Source organism: Adiantum capillus-veneris, chromosome 10, assembly GCF_014529385.1.
Source record: "Adiantum capillus-veneris isolate H3 chromosome 10, ASM1452938v2, whole genome shotgun sequence".
Lineage (NCBI taxonomy): Eukaryota > Viridiplantae > Streptophyta > Polypodiopsida > Polypodiales > Pteridaceae > Adiantum > Adiantum capillus-veneris.
The window spans coordinates 20,553,615-20,575,859 of record NC_140940.1 but is presented as its reverse complement, the minus strand read 5'-3'; the positions used below and the strand labels follow the sequence as shown (position 1 = coordinate 20,575,859).

The 22,245-nt window shown below is 42.5% G+C and overlaps 1 protein-coding gene across 7 annotated transcripts in view; it reads right to left on the bottom strand.

The window, feature by feature from the left end:
- Positions 1–8,151: 8,151 nt before the first annotated feature.
- LOC147448528 (uncharacterized) overlaps positions 8,152–22,245 on the bottom strand; it is a 111,503-nt gene continuing 97,409 nt past the window's right edge. For 2 of the 7 annotated variants that reach the window (XM_086521100.1, XM_086521102.1), the window contains 2 exons: positions 9,410–9,454; positions 8,152–9,327 (listed from right to left, as the gene is read on the bottom strand). In XM_086521100.1, coding sequence (XP_086377226.1) covers positions 9,160–9,327; positions 9,410–9,454 — 213 coding nt within the window. In that variant the 3' untranslated portion in view covers positions 8,152–9,159. Of the gene's footprint in view, positions 9,328–9,401; positions 9,455–22,245 lie in introns of all 7 variants that reach the window. The other 5 variants (XR_015189359.1, XM_086521101.1, XM_086521099.1 and 2 more) reach the window with 5 other exon arrangements.

The window sequence follows — 22,245 nt, the reverse complement described above, 5'->3', positions numbered from 1 at the left end:
GAAAGCTTAAGCTTCAAAAAGTTCATCTCTTTCTTGCTCTTCCTCAAGCTCCATAGCTTGATCTCTGTTAATCTCCCATAGAAATCTCTCTCTCTCTCTCTCTCTCTCTCTCTCTCTCTCTCTCTCTCTCTCTCTCTCTCTCTCTCTCTCTCTCTCTCTCTCTCTCTCAAGCTCCATAGATCGATCTCCATCAAGCTCCCATAGCTAATTAATCTCTCTCTCATTATCCATTGAGTTTATATAACTACTTAATACCTCTCTTGATTTCCATTAAGCTCATATAGCTAATCAATCTCTCTCTTAAGCTCCCATAGATAAAAATTCTCTCTTGTGCCATCATAATCGAGATATTATAGCCTGAAGATCGTATAATATCTCATAAAAGCAAGAAACCATAATCTTCTTATCTCTTCCTCATCCTCCTAATCAAAAACCTTAGCCTAGACTCTGTAGCTCTCATATCTCTCTCTCTCTCTCAAGGGAGGATTTTTCTTTAAAATGGAGCACATTAAGAGGTCCAATAAGTTAACTGAGGGGAGATAAAGGAGGGTGGTAGAAGTGCTAACAACATCGTTAACGGCATAGATTTGTAATTAATTTTATATCGGTTTTATGTTAACAATTTAAAGCATTCAAGATATCATTTATAAGTTGTCAAAGAGTTTGTTAAGACAATTGTTTGGTGTTGTACATCTTTCTGTCACACTTTTCCCACAACAAGCAGCCCGCGGCTCACTTTGTGAACCCTTAACACTAGTTCTATAATCGGACACTCAAGTGTCTTGAGACACTAAAATGTCATATTTCTCCAGTAACTTGTCATAATAATTTGGTGAAGCTAGAAAAAATATTTATAGGTCACATTCATACCATAGGTTAGTTAAGAAGTGAAGAACATAGCCAAATTTAATTTTTTCCAAAATTAATACCAAATTAATATTATGGTGATAAGTTTTAAAATGAAAATTTCATACAAACTTAGTGCAATTTTTAACAAAATTTCCATAAATCGATGAGAACTTCGCATCAAATAAGATTTTGCATTGATCTCACAGTGTATAGATAGGAAAAAAACTCATTATAGCAAGAATTTGAGCTTCATAACTTAGTTATGAAATTGGATTTTTTTATTATCTTGAAAATGCTGACGAAGTGGAAAATTTTGGTCTTTCAAGTTTCAATAACATGATAAGGTTAGGGGGGAAAACTTAAAGTTTATATATTTCTTTGATAACTTATAAATTTTTAACATAAAATCAATTACAAAACTATGTCGTTAACGATGTTGTTAGCACTTCTACTGCCCTCCTTTATCTCCCATCATTTAACTTCTTGGCCCCCTTAATGTGATCCATTTTAATGCAAAATCCTCCCTTGAGAGAGCGAGATATGAGAGCTACGGAGTCTAGGCTAAGGTTTTTTATTAGGTGGATGAGGAAGAGATAAGAAGATTATGGTATCTTGCTTTTATGAGAGATTATGTGATCTTCAGGATATAATATCTCGATTATGATGGCAAGAGAGAGAACTTTTCTCTGTGGGAGCTTAAGAGAGGGATTAATTAGCTATATGAGCGTAATGGAAATCAAGAGAGGGATTCATTGGCTATATGAACTCAATGGATAAGGAGAGAGAGATTAATTAGCTATGGGAGCTTAATGGAGATCGAGGTATGGAGATCGAGGTATGGAGCTTGAGAGAGAGAGAGAGAGAGAGAGAGAGAGAGAGAGAGAGAGAGAGAGATTTGGCTATGGGAGCTTAACGGAGATCAAGCTATGGAGCTTGAGGGAGAGCAAGAGAGAGATGAACTTTTTGAAGCTTAAGCTTATTGGGGCTATATATGGGAGAGAGCTCTTCCCAAGCATTTTTCAAGGTTTTAAACTCACATGTATCTTGTGCTTTAAGCTCAAAAATTAAGTGCATGATTGCTTGCAAAAAAAACATTGCTGTGAAAACTCATAAAAGTGCGTATATAAATTCCCTATCTGTGTCCATATGAGGTATCGGTATACAAATAAGTGAGATGAATGGAAAAATTCAAAAATGGACTTTATTTAAAGGGTCATCTTTGATAAATAAGAAATAAGAATGACTATATGTGCAGTTTGTGGGATATGACATGACTCATCCAATGTGGCTTTCATAACCATCAAATAGTATCACCTTAAGTAATGGAATTGTAATTTTAGTATGAATGCATCATAAGACATTGCAAGTTTAGATGAACTAAACGTTTTATGTGGTCATTAATTGAACTTATAAGCATTGCATATTTGAGCCACACGACTTTCTATATTTAATTCTAGTCACAAAGAATTTTTGTTTCACATGACAATTACACAAATTTCAAACCCATATATAAACCATGGATCAGTGCATGCACCCTGCTCATTTTTTTCTATTTATGCTAACCACTTTGCATAAAATTTGCCCAAACTATCAATAGGTAAATATGTATAGTTGACAAGAGGACAAGCCATGTGCAAAGTTTGTTTGCATTTTTAGGAGGAAAATTCAATCCTACATCCACTATTGCCGTTAAGTTTCACAAGCACTTAATCTTGTATCCCACTATGGGATTTCTTGAACATTGGATACGTATATATCGCTACCTCAGAGATATGTTATATGTTTTATTAGGTTATTACCAACCTAATTTTTCAATCATGCTTGTGGTGGTGCACTGTCCACATGGACTCCAATGCCTATGTAGCTTGATGTGATCATTGCCTGCTAGGTTTTGTGTCTAACACACCATTGAGCTCTCCACTTACTTCCCTTTTTCTAGATGTAATTTATATGCCTACTAGACTTGCCTACCACTTTTAAATGCTTGCATTGACTCCACATGGTACACACACCCACACCATATAGTGCTTAGTGTGGTTGCACATGATTCTTTCACCATCATCATGAATGCAAGCCTAATCTATCCCGTTAATCTATGTACTTAACATTGACAAAGGCCACATATCGTTCAATCAACAACCATTAACCCTTCCATCAACCCTCGTGCATTCAAAAATTGGGATATAGATTTTGTTGGACCGATTCCCCCAGCCAAGTACCCCAAAGAACAATACATCATAGTGAGCGAAAAATCTCACGAAGTGTGAGCAATGCCAAGCACAAAAGCGGATGCCCATACCACAACCATATTTTTCTACCAAAACATCTTTGTGCACTTTGGCCAACCCACAGATTGGTGAGCAAGGCTCTCATTTACTCAACAAAGTCATTAGGGTTCTACTTAAGGTTTTCCCCTGACTCACCAGAGCTCCATGCCCTATCATCCACATTGTAATCGGTAGGTAGAGAGTACAAATAAAGTACTGTATGTGGAACTCACAAATATTGTAGATGGACCAGAAAACATGGGTCACAAAACTACCAAGCATTCCATGACCTTGTAGAATCATGTACCAAAAATCTATAGGAACCACACCTTTTAAGTTGATCTACGGGCTTAATATTGTTCTTCTTCTAGAATATCTTCTCCCTGCTTTATGATTAGGACTTTGTTTGAAATGGACTACCCATGCTTTTCCTATCAAGCTATCTTATCTTGAGAAATTGGATAAGATTTGGGTCAAAGATATGGCTCATGTCTATCCATGCTATGTATACAAAAAACACAACAAAAGCTTTGTTTTATAGGAATATACATTCCCAATTTTTTTGAAAAGGACTTGGTTCTCCTTCACACACTTCACAAAAACAAGTGCAAATTCACCACTAGGGGGCTAGGCTTAGGGAGGGATCACTATTTGTAAACCTTCTATCTCACATGTGTTCAAGGGTATTTTAAAAACCCCCTACCTCTAGAAATTTAAATTTTAAAACCCCCTTATGTAGCAATTTTCATAATAAAGTATCCTTTATCTACCAAATTTTTTACTATTTCATATAAAAATCCCTTTATGTATGTAGATCTTTTGTAACTTTACAAGAAAAAAATTACCCTTATGTTGAACTCGTGTATCTTACATATTTTTTAGTGACCATTTAAATGGGTGAGGACCACTTATGTTAGTTGACATTACCCCTAGAAGTGCGGTTTGCTTAGAAATTCTCAATGGCACACCCATGAGCTTTTATTGGTGTTAGGATCAAGTGGTATGCAAAGCCTTTAACCAATAAAATTCTCTAGTAATTGCATGCATGTAAAAACAAGAAGAAATGTAAGGACTTGCTAAACCAAATATCTCAAGGGGAGGCATCAAAGAGAGTTGCAAGGCTAAACTACAATAGGAAAATTGTGTGAGCCTACCCTCTAATGAGGACTCCAAACCTTCTGTTCTTATCACACTGAGTCAATTCACACCCTATCACCACACTATTTGACTCCTCCTTGAACCTTATTCAATGCACTGGGCATGGTCACTCTAAAGCTTATCATACACAAGCTCACTAGCTCTATACTCTTCCATGTTGCACCACCTTCCAAATGCTCTAGCATTACTATCTTTGACCGGGCTCGGATACGAGCTACCAAATGCAATATTGACTAGAATATCAACCAAAGGCCACCTTCGAGATGAACAAAGGTTTGATCAAAGTGACTACAAATCACATGCATAGAAGCCTGAATCCCCTATCCAAAGGTCTAGTTAAATCCTTTGTTACCTCTTAATCAAGGCTAATTGGGTGATAATCTATCCGCAATCGTTCCCTTAATTCACCTTTTACAAAAGCACACATATAGTAGTAGTGAGCATTGTGATCGAAATAGAAGGACTTGAGTAATTCAAGAAGGCTAATGTAAGTTTACACAAGAAAGTGAAAAAGAATGGAATGTAAATTACCGATTGAGAACCCAAGTCTAGCCAATCCAATTTCTATGTGCCTACGTCATAAGCATATCTTTATCCGAAGCTCCACTATGGTCTCTAGGTTCTCCTTATACGTGTCTCTACTCTAAAGTTTAATAGCTAGGCTGATTTCAAGCATATGCCTAATCTCAAAAAAATCTTATTGAAGCTTGCTTGTATTATGATTTGATATATTATTCATAATGGGGGTCACTTATTATTACTAATTTTGATCCTTTTGTGTGTTGAAGAGATGAAAAATTTCCTAGAGTTTCAATCAAAGTCATATCGATTCCAAATAGATTGTTCGTTTTCCAACCAAGTGAACATATGAACCTAAAAATGCTTTAAATATTCATCTGCACAACAATCTAGCTTGCATGTATTAAAGATACAAAGATATTTTGATGGATTGATAACACACTAAATTTTGTATGGTTTACTCATATTGAATACATACATTGACTTCTGCGAGATATTGAAGCTACTTATTCATGAATACTTGTTGCACTTTTGATGGATTCTATTCTCACCAACACAAATTAACTAATCATCCTATCCTAGTGCATGATGATTCTATACGGCTCACAAAGCGTTTTTATCATTGGTCATGAAATAAAAATAGTCATTCATCAAAAAAAAGGGGGGGATCAAAACCTAAGCAAAAGTGAGAAGGGAACTTATGAGGAAATTACATAAAAAATAAAGATACACAAAGAAAATTATTAAAAACTAGAAAATCGCTCACAAAATGGAAGAAGAAAGAAACTTTTACATTCTCATTGCTTTTTTTAATAATCTTAGTTATGTTTGATTTTTCACGGATAAGGATAACTATAGCTCCTTGTGCAAGGAGAGGATTTGAATTGCTAGAATGCTCATAAAGAAGATGTTCGGTCCTCTTCCAAATTGGCAATAAATGCAAGGTTTGATCCAAACATGCCCAACAGGGCAACTTCCCAAGGTCAAATTATAGCTTGTGGAATTGCATGAAGTCTTCCTATAGCATTGTGTGCCATACCTAAATTCCTAATCTCTACATTGGTCTCACAACGGACTTGGGACATAGATTCAAACAATGTTCAATCAAACCGTTGCAGCATCTGCAACGATTGGAAAAGAGTTTGCTAAAAAAAAGCCACATATTGACGATCCCACATAAAAGAGACACTATCTTCCGTGATTCTAAGAGATTCGATCTTCCTTGGTCGTGTTTCTAAAGGGAGCACTCTATGGGTGACCAAGTTGATATCCACAACACACGTGATACTTAAAGTAGTTGTGGAGAGGCACTTGTGTGGGCCCACGATGATAAGGTCAAGGATAGTGTCCTTGTGTGGTGTTATTGTGTGCCTATTTTCTAGTGGACTATAATCATATCATTTCGATACTAACAAGTGATAAAATCACAAGGCCTGTCAGACATGATAAAAATTTCTTTTTGACATCCAATTTTTCAAGCCCCCTTTCATATGCTTTGTGTAATGCAATCAACTTATATAATTGACCATATATAACGTTAACTTAAAGATATAAATACAAAAAATGAGAGGCAACTTTGAGATTGTTTTGATAGGCAAAATAACCCTTGACAAAAAAAAGTAGGCGTCAATTTTAAGCCTTGATCTGAGGCTAGATCCTATTTTAAAATCACTACATCTCTAAGCTTTTAAAAAAAAAAACATAAGCGTGCACATAGAATTGAATTAAAAGAGCACCCTTAAGCTCTACATCCTAAGCTTTAGATCCCTATGCTCTACACCCCACTTTAAAAACTCTAAATTTTTAAGCTCTAGAGCCCTTTTTACAAATTTAAAATTGTAGATCCTTAAGTTGTAAATCCCACTTTAAAAGCTTTAAAGTTCTAAGTCCTAAGACTTTAGCGTCTCGGGGTGACCCTTCCCCTACTTGTGGATCCATGTAACATTTTCACTTTCTTTAATTCAAAGTTTTACCTTCTATTAAAAAAAAAACTCTAGGTTCTCATTGGATCATCCGAGACCTTACTTTAAAAGTTCTACATCTTTAAGTTCTAAACTTAGCTTTAAAATCTTAAAAAAAAATTAAAAAAAAATCTTTAAAGATTAAAGTCCCAAATGATAAATTCCTTCTATAAAGTTTTAACTAACAAAAATGACAACTTTAGTCTATTTCCTCAAGTTTAAAGGGGTGAACCAAATTCTCAAAATGAAAAGGTGGATAACACAAATTTCAAAATGAAAAGGTGACTCTTGGGATTTGTGGAGAGTCTAAGGCTTTATCATTTAACATGTAAGGCTGTCAAAGTTTCATGCTTCCAAAGGCAATGGGAAACCCAAAATCTTTTCCTTGATATATGAGAGTTCATTTCATATTTCAAAACTCAAGACATGCCCATCATTAGATTTACACAATTCATTTCAATGAGTACCAATCAACATTTTTGACATGTCCAAAAATGCTTAAAAATACAACTCAACCTTTTTCCTATTTTAGTCAGCAAAAAGAGAAGTGATCTCTATAGCCTTTGCCCTTTGGGCATGGCAAAAACCTAGCTTCCTAACCATTTCTCACACCATCTCAAATTATCATGGACTATTGCCAAAGTCAAAGGCAAGTTGAGTCGATATTAATTGTGAGTGACAAAGACGCATATGAAAATTGGTACTTAGTCCTACTTGCTAATCAAGCTTTACATGCACTAATTCGATCGGCTTAGAATACTAATCTCAACTTGTAATAAAAAGTCTACTCATCACCTGCAAAATGTTGCCCATGAGGATAATGACTCCAAAGCAAAAGTAAGCATGTTCAAGAGAATATTTTCCTTCCCTCCAATCTATACAAGAAGAACCCTATGCCAACGGCAAGAAACGGTGAAGTAAATCTTTTCGTCCAAGTGCAAGACGGCATTCTTACAAGCATGTCTATCCCAACAGTCTTTCTCTAAGAAAGCACTCAAATTGTGTTTATGACGACAAGGTCATCCTTGGGGTTGAATAGTCAGTTTTACAAATCACATTGAAGTGTTGGTTCTCTTGTGGTGCTAACCAATGCAAGAGAGGATTAACAATATTGGATCATCCTTGTGTGACCAACCCTGTGATAAAGGTAAGGCCAACCCTAGAGGACCTCATGCTCGCAAAAGATAATTTATTTCCAATTCATGTATTAGAGAGCTCTAGTTGTATCTTTAGCAACTATTTGAGGTACAATTAATTTAATTCAATATTAAGCAATGGAGCATCCGCGCAATAAACATGTAAGCAACCTCTACATGAATACATCTGCATAAAGCTTGCAAATTTAAGACTCCTTGCCTATAAATGCCCATTTCCACACCATTTGACAACTAGCATAGCAGATCGAGTAAAATGCATTTTTCATCATTGTCCCTCCTTGTATAATAATCATGTTTTAGGACAATGGAGACAAATGAAAAGGATTAAAGAAATTAACTCCTATTCTATTGCAATTTGAGAGGAGGATTTTTGCATACCCATCATGGTGATGTTTCAAGCACCACACATACAAAATAGCACACTAAGCTTTGTTTTTAGAAAGGCAGTTTGAAATCTCTAAACTGGCTTCTTTACCCTAATGTACATTATCCAGCAGCCAGTTGAAATACTCCCATGTGGCGCTTTGCTCAACGAAGCTATGGGACTCCAATGGAGCAATGGATGGTAAAGGATTTGCAGTCACAGGACGAACTTTGAAATATCTGTTTTCATTAAGAGATGTCCGACAGCACTTCGAACTTTCTGATCACCAGAATACAAACAGACCATGCTTCTTATTAGCCAAACAATTCAAGGGTTAAGCTGCCTTGCATTAAATGAGTAAAGCCACAATCGCAGTGTCATTAGAAATGCATGGAATAAGAATAGCAAGTCCAGAGGGTTGCTCATAGAGTAGCAGCAGCTCATATCTTTCTACATGGGTACTCCCTTGCTGAATGATGTCTTTCTTCTTATCTCACATCGGTAATGCACTCTTCCATTATGATGGGTGCCAAGAGTGCCTATGCCCGCCCCTGCCCGTCTCGAGATATAACTAATGAAAGAAATAGTCAGCAAAAGGCACCCTGTGTGACAAGTTCGAAGGAGAGGCAAAATCTGATGAAGGAACAGACGCGCCTCTGCAAACAAAACGAAGACTCCCAAATACGCCCAAAGGATTGTCTCGCAGATTAGTACGTCATCTTGCTTCTTCCTTCACAATGAGAAGCATCAGCTTCCGTCACTCAATATGCAACAATGTCAGGTCTATATGCAATGCCTTTTGAATAACAAGTGCTAATCTGCTCTAATTTCTTGCTGGCTCTGCAGAAATAAGCTGCAGATGTGCTTGTCGTATGATATGCACATCAACATTTCTCTTCTTTGCAAGAGGTCATGCCACCAGGTCCCATAACATCTAGGGAGAACAGAAGGCATAAGAAAAAAAAAATGCACACCTCCTTGTCAATAGTGTGTGTAGTCCCTGCTTTTTCAGGGGCACTATAACTGATGTCTTCAACTACTCTCTCAATGACCTGCATCGATACTTGGTACAATTACAATGGTACAGTAAGTCAAACAAATGTCAGCTTTTCCTTATTGGTAATACCAGCTCACCGTATGCAACCGCCGTGCACCAATATTATCCACAAATCTGTTGACCTGAAACACCATTGAAAAACTAGATTTTTACAACTGTGGATTGCCAGCATTAGATTCTTGAAACAAGGAAAATATCTATTCTGACATTCAGAAAAGTAACTGATGGAGGGAGAGTTGTAGGCAGGGAGTGCCATTGAAGTAATTCGTCGCACACCATCGCCCACACTCTTCCCCTGACCTGTGCACCCTTTGCCCTTCCCTCTGCCATGTCTACTCTCTTTTCCAAGGTAGCTCACACATGCCATTGCCTGCACACCTCTCTCAGCCCTAGGTTGTGTCTCTCAGCCCCTTTAGATAGCAAGCCACGTCTGTATTCAAGCAATGTTGATATATGTACAAACAAAAATCTTCCAGGATACCCCATGGTGCTCTCCCTTAGGTGGCCCCCAGAGACAGCCACACTGCATCAGATCAGCATTCGGCTCTCTGCAAAATTACGCAAACTATCCACGATTGGGTAGTGGCCCTGAAGCCCTGCTCTTTAGTCTCCAGAGTATGTTCCAGGTCAACAACGAAAAGATTACATCCAGCATTCTCATTTATATTTTACAGCACAATTTAAGTCTGCACGCTACACCAGCAAGGGTTTGGCTAGATACCGGACTCCCTTCCCACGAAAAAAGAAGCCCCCAATACCAGTAACCAGGTCCCCATGGCCATGGCATGGCCTCCTCAAACCCCGTGTGGACTCCACCCTTGAACTATGCATTCACAATGCACCCTACGCATGCCATCTGTATTCCTTGGTCCCGATCCTACAGATGACGTGACATTGTCTACCTTTGAAGCAAAGTTTACGTCCTCGTAAACATCCTTGGACCCCTATGCTGTGGGGCTGCTCGAACTCCTTTGTCTGTGACTGAAAGGAATCTGTAATCTTCCGTTGTCGCTGGATCTCTTTCATTGTGCCCCTCTTCAAGAGGTCCTCTCCATGTCTGCAAATCTCCAGTAAGTATAATCCCAGGCATCTTTGATCCTGGTATCTCATGACTCTAGAAAGTGGTCCAAAACCCTCTCTGAATAGACAGTGAAAGCGGCCTCGTATCTCACAGTATACTGGGCAGTGACATATGTAATGTAGCTCTGTCTCGGGCTCTATCTGGCATAGTTGACAAATCCTGGACTTAGCAGGTACTCTAAATCTGCATGTCTCGATCTCTAGCTGATGTGAGGATGTGCATATTTGACCAATAGCACATCGTATCCCGTGGGATAGATGAGTATCCACGTATGCTGGTCTGATCCAAAAACCATCCTCCGTAAGTTGGGGAAGATTCTCTCTATAGAAAGCCATCTTCGTACCCAACTCATGTGTAGGCTGTATCCATGTCCTCTTCGTATCCAACTGAATCAAGTCGTCTGATGAGCTTGGTAATCTTTGCCCTAGTGAGGGAGATGGAGGGTGTATCCAGAGAGTACTGAAATGGGGGTAGCCGATCTATACTGAAGCCATGAAACTGAAACCAAGATGCCATCTCAACATACCAACATGATCTACCTCCCTGCAATGCCAGCTGTCGCGAAGACTCTAGTGCTAATCGAGCATGTCTATCTCTAGGGAGAGCCCGAGTGCCTCCACTATCAATGCAGGAGCAGCGAGCTCCACCCTAACAATGTCATGTGGTACTGAGGCCTTGGCCCTAATCATCCAAGAAATCATAGACACCAAGGGCCTCTCCATACATCTCCATCCATCAGTACTACCAGCTCTGCTATGATGATCAACTGAGGGGCCCCATATCTCCACTCCATACAGCATGGCCGAAGTGACCAAAGTGTCAAAGAGCCAAAACTTTGTCCGAGGTTCCTGGAAGTGAACCTGCAAACATATCCTCTCAAGCCTCCCGAATGCTGCATAGGCTCTGGTCAATTACACGCCTCAGGGAAAATACTGGACCACTGAAAACCGCCCCAAGATAAGTATATGCATCTGCATACTCCATAGTCTCTCGACCATATGTAAAGGTGGGGGCGGACCTCCTTACCCACTGCGCCATAGTGTTAAACACCATTACCTTGGTCTTACCAAGGTTCACAGACAATCCACGATTCCACTATGCAATGCATCCAAATGACGTTGCATCCCCTCTGGAGAATTTGAGATCATTACAATATCATCAGCATATAATAGAAACGGAATCCACGTCTCTCCAAGCTGATCACCTCTATCACCCTTTGTCTGTACATAATCTGAAAACTCATCTACATATATCCCAAAGAGAGTCGGAGATAGGGGACAGCCCTGCTTCAGCCCAATGGTGGAGTGAACCACGTCGGACATGCTCTGAGTAGCGTGTACCCGTCCTACCACTGTCTTGTATAAAGCTAAGATCCCCCAAATCAGCTCTATGGGCACCCCCATGTCCTGCAATCTGCGTATGAGTCTGGCTCGTGGCACTGTATCAAAGGCTTTGCGGAAATCCACAAAGCTACAATAAATCCTCCTGCCATGGTGTCTACCCTCCTCAATAATGGCTTTGAGTGTCAAAATCTCGTCAAGAGTGGAGAAACCTCTCTTGAACCCTACCTGTTCGTTGCCCATATGCCCTCTCTCTCTGCCCATCTACTCAACTCATGCTCAAGAAATGATGCATATAGCCTAGCCAAAGTGTGACCAACCATGATGGTGCGGTAATTCCGGGGAAGCATAGGATCTCCCGACTTGAAGATAGGCACAATCGTGGACATACTCCAAGTCTCAGGAAAACCCTCATACATGGCTCTATTAAACATCATAGCGGAGGCTCTGCAAGCATATCTTTGGCGTGAATAAAGTGCTCTGCTACCAGACCATCATGATCCCATGTTCTTCTTGTCTTCATCCTGTCAATGGCTTTCCTTAACCCTCTCAGCAATAAAGAAAGTACATGTCTCTGGGCATGCCTCAGGAGGGTCAGGCAAAGGTGGCTGCCTTGATGCTATATAGAGAGATGTAGCATATTCCCCCCATGTCTCTGTGGCAGTGATGGCTAGCGGTGGAGAGTGCTCAAGGAAAAGCCTCCATGCCTCACTAGAGTCCTGACTCATAAACAGCTGATACAGATCAGGATAGGTAAGCCCTCTTCTTTCGTCGCACTAAGCGGCGAAAGATAACCTGTCACTGTCTATGTGTAGTAGTACCTATGAGCACCTCTCTTTGTAATATGATCGTCGTCTCTCTACACTCCTCATCATACCAACTCCAAAATAGAGAAGGGGGATTGTCCTCTAGGTGATGCATATACTGACGTACTAGGAGGGAAATAGCAAATAGGGATGTAGGGGTAACTGCCTATCTCTGCCTTCAGTCTCACCCACATATACCTAGCCTGCTCATCCCTCTGGAGTCCGAGCTATATGTATTAAAGGTTGTAGCTCCTCTCTCAATAAGACTGCCACTCCTCCTGAACCTCATCCTCTGTGCTCTCATCAAGTCTCCTGTCTGCAAGCTGTTTCCCATCTGTATCCGTTCACGTGTGGCATGGACTGCCCCGAGGCTTGATGCGTCTCAGAGTAGAAAATGATGTCCCTCCCTCTGAAACTATCCTCAAAGGCCCCTACATCAAAGCGCAAAGATCCATTACGATTCCATGTAGCCACTCTAAGTGTGATTCCACGGGTCTCACGCCATCATGCGGGGCGCCTCTCCAGATTAACCACTTGTCCATCCCTGTAGAAGGCCACTTTCCCCTTCTCTCGAGCTATCATTATCTCGGGCATAACTTCTTTCATATGAGCAAGTTGTGAGAGTGTGAGGTCATCTCCAAGGAATATGCACGTTTTCTTTAGTATAGGACGCCTCTTCAAGAAGTCCTTCTTTGCCTCCATGGATGGGAAACGCATGATTAGAGCTCTCTCCTTTAAAGTCTCCCCATTTCCTTGTGTCTTCTTCCTTACCCTCCATGCCTTTGTATGAGTAGCCTCACCACCATCATGTGGAGAATTTCTTTGACTTCCCCTTCCACGTCATCTCGGTCTTTTAGACCGGTTACTCGTACATGCAAAGCTCCAGTCTTCCTTCGCTGCTCTTCTTCTAAAGTCATGTTGATGATTGTAGGAGTGGGGATAGATGTGGTTTCTTTACCTTTCCCTTTCTTAGCGACTTCTATCCATTTCTCGGCCTCATCCGCCTTCTTCTATGTCTTCGTGATCACATTCACCCACGAAGACGTCTTTACCACGTTCTGTTTCTTCCTCTTTGATCATCCGTACCTGTTCCTTGACAACCTTGATTTCCTCTATCACCAAGGGCTGGAATTCACCTTCCTCTAGTGCATTGCTTGCTCTATCAGCAAGCTCTCGCTTGAGGGCTGAAACCTCTTCTTGGAGTGCTTGTGAATCCTCCTTAAGTGCTTGTATCTGCGTGGAGGTCCTCTTTCTCCTTCTTCCATTGCACGCCTTCGTTGAGGAACATTTGAAGAAGGTTGCCTTCTTCTTTCACCATCCTTCCATCTCTGCTTTCCATTCCTTCATCTCCCTTTCCACTTGTGTTATCTGCTTGTTTGTAAGCATGAAGGTTGCCTTCGTACGGAACTTGCAAACTAGTGAAGCGCTCATGACCTCCATCATAACAGCCCCAGTGCAACCAGCCACCTACAAGCTTCAACACCTCTCTCAGCTATAGGCAAACGCCATGCAATGGTTGCTGTGTTGATGATGATACAAGTTGGAAAGCCTCATGCACTAGGGAAGCAGCCTAGGTGTGCTGGTGGTAAAGCTACGACCGGTGGCCTTGAGGCTACAAAATCTGCACTGATTTGCAGTTCAAAAGTCTACGCAGGCAGCTGAAACAAACGCAGCAAGCAGTAACGCAAAGCAGCAAACCTGTTAAATTAACCTATGCTAAGGTTATGAGATTAAACAATTAAATTCACGATAGTGAAATTAAGGTCGCTATGCTATGTGCAGCGTGCGTACAAAGGCGGAGAGAGAGAGAGAGAGAGAGAGAGAGAGAGAGAGAGAGAGAGAGAGAGAGAAATGAAATGAAATGTTATATTAACGTCTTCAAAAGGCCAAAGTGACCTATGAGACCAGAAAGTTACAATGCGGTGTATCTGATACAAAGTCAGATTAACAAAATAAATTAAACTAGGATAACAAAATATAAATAATGCGGGATCCTAAACTAAGCAGTACAATGCGAAGACAATATGGGAGGGGAGTAGAGATCCATCTTCATCTGCACTCTGGACGACGAAAGAGTATGGCTTGAATCTTTTGCCATAGCCTCCTTCGAAATTGTGTAGCTCCTCTCCTCCCTCGGGGTCATCCAAATCTCCCTAGCTCCAATGCTCGGTCTATGAGAATGCCAGTAGTGCGGAAAGACCTCTCCACAGTCGCTGGTTGCTCCTCTGTCTGTTCTTCTGGGTGTACAATATCTAGTGTAAAGAAATCTGTGATCTGTCTCTGGGGATGTCTCTCTTCACCTCTCCTCAGTAAGGTTTCTCTATGCTTGTGTAACTCAAGTAGATAAAGCCCAAGACATCTTTGATCCTCATAACTCATGACCCTAGAGAGAGAGAGAGAGAGAGAGAGAGAGAGAGAGAGAGAGAGAGAGAGAGAGAGAGAGAGAGAGAAATGAAATGATATATTAACGTCTTCAAAAGGCCAAAATCACCTATGAGACCATCAGATACAAAGTGGTGAATCTAATACAATGTCTGAAGTACAAGTACAAAAAGTACTGAAAGTAAAAATGAAAATTGAAAATGAAGTGTGAAATGTGAAAATGTAGAATAGGCCCTCAATGACAATCTGGGTGTCGTGCTAGAATGCCTCTGATCCTCTGTTGCAGTCTCCGTCGATGGAGTGTGCTCTTGTGTCTCGGTCGTGGTCGTCTCGATCTCCCGAGCTTAGTCGCCCTGTCAATGAGGGTGCCTCTCGTATGAATGCGGGTACAACCTTGTGCTAGTGGTTGGTCTCTTGGCTCCCTCGATCCAAAGAAGTCTGAAATCTGTCTCTGAGACTGTCGTGCTCCATGTCTCCTCAACAAACTATCTCTATGTCGGTGTAGCTCAAGTAGATATAAGCCAAGGCATCTCTGATCCTCATACCTCATGACTCTATCTAGGAGTCCAAAACCCTCCCTGAATAAGCAATGGAAGCGCCCTCATATCTCATAATACACAGTGCAGTGGCATATGTAGTGTAGCTCTGTCTCTGGCTCTCTACCGCATAGTTGACATATCCTAGACTCCGGCGGTATCCCTCTGAATCTACCCATCTCAGTCTTCAGCTGGTGTGAGGATGTGCGAATCTGACCAATAGCACATCGCAGACCATGAGACAAATGAGTGTCCATGTAGCTCGGACGAGTCACAAACCCATCTCCCGAAAGTTGGAGAAGGTGCTCTTTGTAGAAAGCCATCTTCGTGCCCAAATCCTGCATCGGCTCTACCCATGTCCTCCTGGTGTCCAACTGTATTAGATCCTGACGAATGAGTCTAGTGATCTCCGTCCGTGTGACTGGCAGGGAGGGTGCATCTAGGGAATACTGAAAAGGAGGCAATCTATCCATGTTGAGACCATGCCTCTGAAACCATGAGGTCATCTGCGCATACCAACATGATGCATCTCCTTGCATCGCTAACTGTCTAGAAGACTCAAGAGCCAATCTAGTATATCTGCCTCTATGTGTATCCCATAGACTGTGCATAAAGGACACTGATCTAGTAAGAGCCTCAATCTCAATAGGAGGGGCGGCTACCTCCGCTCGAATAATCGCATGTGGTACGGAGGCCTTGGCTCTAATCATCCGGGATATCATAAATACCAAGGGTCTCTCCATGTTCCTCCAACTGTCATGATTCACAGATGGTCCCCAAACTTGGACCCCATAAAGCATAGCTGAAGCAACCAAAGTATCAAAGAGCCATAGCTTTGTTCGTGGTTCTTGAAACTGAACCTGCGAACACATCCTCTCTAGCCCTCCCAATGCCGGATAGGCTCTGGACAGTCTAGTCTCTGCTGCTCTCCTCAGAGTAAACCTCGGTCCCGTGAATACCACCCCCAGATATGTATATTCATTTGTGTACTCCACAGTGTCCTGACCATATACGAGTGTAGGTGCCGATCTCTTGACCCACTGTGGTGTGGTGTTAAACACCATAACCTTGGTTTTACCAAGGTTCACAGACAGTCCACTATCCTCTGCAAAGTTGTGCAATGAATCTAACTGTCTCTGCATGCCCTCTCGCGACTCTGATATCAACACAATATCATCAGCATATAATAATAAAGGGATCCATGTCCCTGCTAGCTGAGCGCCTGAGTCACCCTCTCTGTCAATGTAATCAGAGACTTCATCTACATACATACCAAAAAGTGTAGGAGACAAAGGACACCCCTGCTTCACTCCAATAGTGGAATGAACAATGTCAGAGATCCCCTCAAGAGTGCGTACCTGGCCAATCACTGAGCCGTATAAAGCCATGATCCCCCATATGATCTCTGTGGGTACTCCCAACTTCAGTAGCCTGTGCATCAATCTAGCCCTCGGCACTGTGTCAAATGCTTTGCGGAAGTCCACAAAGCAACAATACATCCGTCTCCCATGTGCCCGACCCTCCTCAATAATGGCTCTGAGTGTAAGAATATGGTCCAAAGTGGAGAAACCCCTCCTGAATCCAGCTTGTCCTGCTGCTCGTATGCCCTCATTTTCTGCCCATTTGCTCAGTTGTTGTTCAAGAATGGATGCATACAACCGTGCCAATGTGTGCCCTATCATAATAGTACGGTAGTTCCCTGGCACAGTGGGGTCCCCTGCCTTGAAGAGAGGTACAATAGTAGATAATCTCCAGGACTCGGGTAGTCCCTCACACATGACACGGTTAAACAACCGCGCAAGAACCTCTAACAGTAAATCTCTAGCATGTATCAAGTGCTCTGCCACCAAACCATCATGATCATATGCTCTCCTAGTCCTCATCCTGTCAATGGCGTTCTTCACCATCTCAGTGGTAAAGAAGGTACTAGTGGCTGGACATGGTTCTAGAGGGTCTGGTAATGGTGGTTGCCCAGGTACTGTATATAATGATGCTGCATACTGACCCCAAATCTCGGGAGAGGTAATCACTGGTCTTGCACATGAGACCCCGGCAACAACTGGAAAACCACTGAGCAAGCACTAGGACAGCGAATCTAGATCTACTCCTAGCAAAGCAAGATGTGCCCTTCGGATCATCGAATCTAGGATTGTTATACCGAGTGCATGGAGAACTGATTGCAGCTGGGTGGCAGAACCTCCAGGGTATCTGATGGGATATCTCCTGCTGCGTGCCTCTCCTACTGCTGCTCATAGCGGCTGCCCAAAACGTAGATCTAGGCTTCCCAAAAACTGCAGGGCTGTTCCCCTCTACATGCTGCCCTCAGCCTCCTCAATTTCTGCACTCTAGGGCACCCAAGGGAGGGTGCCCCGCTCTGGGGCTGAACTGCAATGCTCTAGAGGGGACCTCCTGCCCATATATAGGCCCTAGTCCAGGCTGCCCAAACCAAGAGCTGACCCCTCATGACCTCATAAAGAGGGAAATCCTGAGAAAAATAGGGAAGGAAAAAACATTTGTGCCTGCAGGAGGCTACATGGCTAGGAAAGAACCAAAACCCAAGGCAAAACATGGCTAAACACAACCTAACATGAGAAACCTACCTCACACTGGCCGGGCATAGCCACAAAACAGCCCTCACTCCCTAAGACCTGCTCATGGGAGATACTCGGACCGGTTGGACGAATCCAGAGAGATGATTGAACTCTAACACAAGCTTCCCTGCTCTTAACAAACGTGGCGACAACATGCTCTCTCACATCTTTCTCCAAAGAGTGCGCTTTGCTTTTGGCGGTGTCTGGTAGCGTTCTTACTCAACATTTGCAGAGCTGTCATAGGCAAGGGTGCCTACTCAAGACTTATTCTGAACAAGGGTTTGTCAGATGTGATCAACATTGGCCGGTCTGTGAGGCAAGGGTGCCCCTTAAGCCTCCTCTTCTTTGCTGTGGCCACCCACCCCATGTTCACCTTTTTAGATGCTCAGGCACAGTTGGGAAACATCACAGGGCTGAATACAGAACAAAGAATCAAAGATTAAAAACTTTCTTATTATCAAGGGAATGGTGGAGGGCTTCAACCAGGGTTTTCTACTATCATCTGTTACCTCAAAAAAATGTATCCAACAAATGTAACAAGACTTGGGGCTTGGTCAGGAATGAGTCATGGTGGGGTAGAAGTTTAATAAGAATCTGGTCTGCCAAGTGTACTTTCAAACACAAACTATTTCTGTGGAGTCATGGTTGGGGCTTTACTCCTGTGCTGTTTCCTGTATAAGAAAAAAATCTCGATCAAGGCATGCCAATAGGGTGGAATGGCCTCATCAATCTCTCTCAAACGGGCAGTAACCCCTCTGTGAATCCTGTAGGTTTCTCCAATAACATGTCCCCAACCAAGGAAGCATCTGACCAACGGCGTGAAGAGCTTGCCGGTCCCGTCATCCCAACTAGCCCAATCAATGTGAGTCCTCTCACCTAGCAGACGACGTTCTGCATATGTCACATATGCATTTCATACATGGCTGCCTCGCAACCTCCTCAACAAAAGAAGGCAAGTGTCGGATCACAGCAAGATGTAAGTCCTTCTCAAATCCGCAGCAAGCAGCACATAAATGGTGACAAATGGGATGTATCCAAGGGTGCATCTGTGAAGATGAATCTGATGGTTGGGCGCCAGACACCGACAACATCTAGAGATCCAAACACCGACAACATTTGGAGAGGTATGTGACAGAGCATGATGCACAAATTGTTTCCAAGGCTCTACCCCTAGAAACCATCCGCGTATTATGAGCTTCACAAGCAATGCCTTGCTCTGCATCTCTAGATCAATAATCCCAATCCTCCCTCCTCTCTAGGCAAAATGATTGTGTCCCAATGGACTCGTGGTCAAGTGTCACTAGAGACATCCATGCCACCCCAAAAAAAATTGCGTACAAGGCACCTTAAACACAACATGATGCCCGAGTGAAGAGTCATGCAGGATGTGGTGAACGAGGCAGTCACAAGACGAACCTGATTCACCACAAGGGCTCTTCCAGCCAAAGATAAATGCCAGGATGACCAATGGAAAAGTTTCTTCCTGATGGACTGTAGTAGCGGGCAGCTCCCTAACCCCCCCCCCCCCGGGCCCACATACACACCCACACTATGACAGGGAAGTAGAAGAAGTCTTTTACCGACATCTGACACAACCAGATCACATCCCTCCACCGTTCACAAAACCAACAGCATGGAAATCTTACTTGCTACAGGAAATGAAGAAACTACAGGCTAAACTTAATCTTGTCAAACACAAGCTGTAGAGGGAGGAACACATAGCAGAGCTTCAAACAAAAGTACAAAATTTGACAACAAAGCAAACAACAATGGAACAACGCCCACCAAATATTGAAGAAGACAAATCTACTGCTAAGGTAAACCAGCAAAGCTTTTTGGAAGAAGTTTTGTCTGTTATTAAAGAAAAGGAGAGAGTACAAAGCATAGAAAGACATATCCGAATTAGAGGTCTTCCCGATGGATGGGACACACAAAGACATGAACATGAACAAGATGAATTTGAATATACTGTAGAAACACATATATTGACTAAACGATTGTCTCGGGTGGTCCCTTTCATCGAGCTGAGAGAACCAATGCATGTGGAAATCAAAGGAAAATAGCCAAAGGTCTTATACTATGATATGAGAGAAAAGATCCCAGTCATGAAGCAAACAAGGTGCTTAGAAGGTAAATCAGTTTGGATATTAGATCAGCTAACCCCAGCCCCACTAAAGAACAGATCACTAGTTAATAGTAAGAGAAGCAAGAACGAAGGGAAAGTGGGCAGTCTACAGAGGAGGAAAAGCCGTCACTAGAGACTTTGTCCAGAAATCACCTCCAAAACATGATACATGATGAGAGAAACATGGTTGTACATCTTTTTTCCTTTTATGGAAAGCATGGGTGATACATGTTTGTAACAGTAAGCTCATCACCATGGAGCTCTGAGCTACTGAGATTGTTCTATTCTATTTGCCTTTTTGTTGAGCTAGAGCCTAGAAGACAATGTAAAAGGTGTACTTTGATCAGTCCCATAGGTCAGTTTCGGACTCCAATGGATGTTAATATCTCTCTCTCTCTCTCTCTCTCTCTCTCTCTCTCTCTCTCTCTCTCTCTCTCCCTCTCCTACACCCTACCATCACTACTGGATGGAGCTGATGTACCACACCACCCCCCTCCCTCCTCCCCTCACTCTCACTACACACATACATGCCTCTTTATGTACACCGGATGTTTTGTTACTACCCGGTCACCCCCACATCTGCACACCGGATGCTTTGTTATTACCCGGTCACTTACCACATTACACTTTGTACACCGGATGCTATTATTACCCGGTCATTTTGCACCTACCAGATATCCAGAGGATATTCACATTATTGTACATGGATCCGTCTCATAGGCCAGTTTTCTTTGGCCTTTTGAAGACGTAAATAAAATCTCTCTCTCTCTCTCTCTCTCTCTCTCTCTCTCTCTCTCTCTCTCTCTCTCTCTCTCTCTCGTGGTTGAGACGCTTACCAGATCGGTGTCCTTTATACACCGCTTGTGGGACCTCTCGAGAGATAGAAATGCCCGCTTAGCACTTAAGTCCTCTCGACAATTAGCTATGCAAGGAGATACACATGCTGGTATGGGGAGGACATTATGGTTTTAGGTACATGGGTTCAACATGGACAGATTTCCCCCTTCCAGTACTCATTGGATGCACCCTCTCTGACTCTTATTATTGCTAAATGGACTTTATCCTGCCACGATCTCTACGCGGGCAGCCTCGACTCAGCTATTCCTGCTGTGGCCAAGGAAATTTGAAAGCATCACATGCCCTCACTCAGACGAGGAGTTGCCAGTGCCAGCAAGAGAAGACTCTGCCGCCAGTAGACGCAAGAGATCGCGAGACTACGAAGCACGGAAGTCGCTTTTCCCACGCAAGAGCGACAAGTATCTATTGTGGATTCGCCATACGAATTGTTGTCCCGTGTTTCTGTGTGTTTGCACGTACTTCATCGCGATGGAGAAGCGGGAGGGCATCGGTCTACGCTTGGGAATTCCGAGAACAGAATTTGGAAATTGTCTGCGGAGTCTCGACTCCGAGTATACACGGAAAATGATCGAGAGCTCGTCTCTCAGATTTCCCTCGCGAGAAGGGACAACCATCGAGTCTGAGAGTTTTCTCCGCTTCTTGTGCTAGTAAAAAGATTCTCCCTAATAAAGGATTCTCTTTAAGGGGGGGACCAGCCCATCTTCTGGTCCCAAATACTGTGTCGAACTTCTCCCTCAACTCTGTTTAGTTGAAAGATTATTTATTTTCATCTTGTTGATTATTCCTGTGCGCTCCCGTTTTTGACAGTGGTATCAATGCTCGGATTCCTCCCTTTCTCTACAAAGGAGGACGATTCCGGGAAGGAACGAGAAGAACCATGACAAGCCACAAAAGAACCGCTGAAGACGAACTTCTGCAAGTGCGAGCCCAACTCGCGGAATTGCAACAACTTATTTCGTTGCCAGCTGTCCAAAAGGCTTTGGACGGAATCAAGAAGCCGCAAGGAACGGATGTCGATGGGCGTCAGGAAAATCCTGCTAATGGGAGTAACCCGCAGGGGGATGGTGCAGAAAGAGGTGCTGAAACGCACACGGGATCTCCGGATCACGACGAAATGGCCTTCCAAGAGCAAGGGCCAAGAAAAAGAACTTTCTCTCCTTAACGAAAGTAAGGATGTCTCTACCTCTTCTCCAT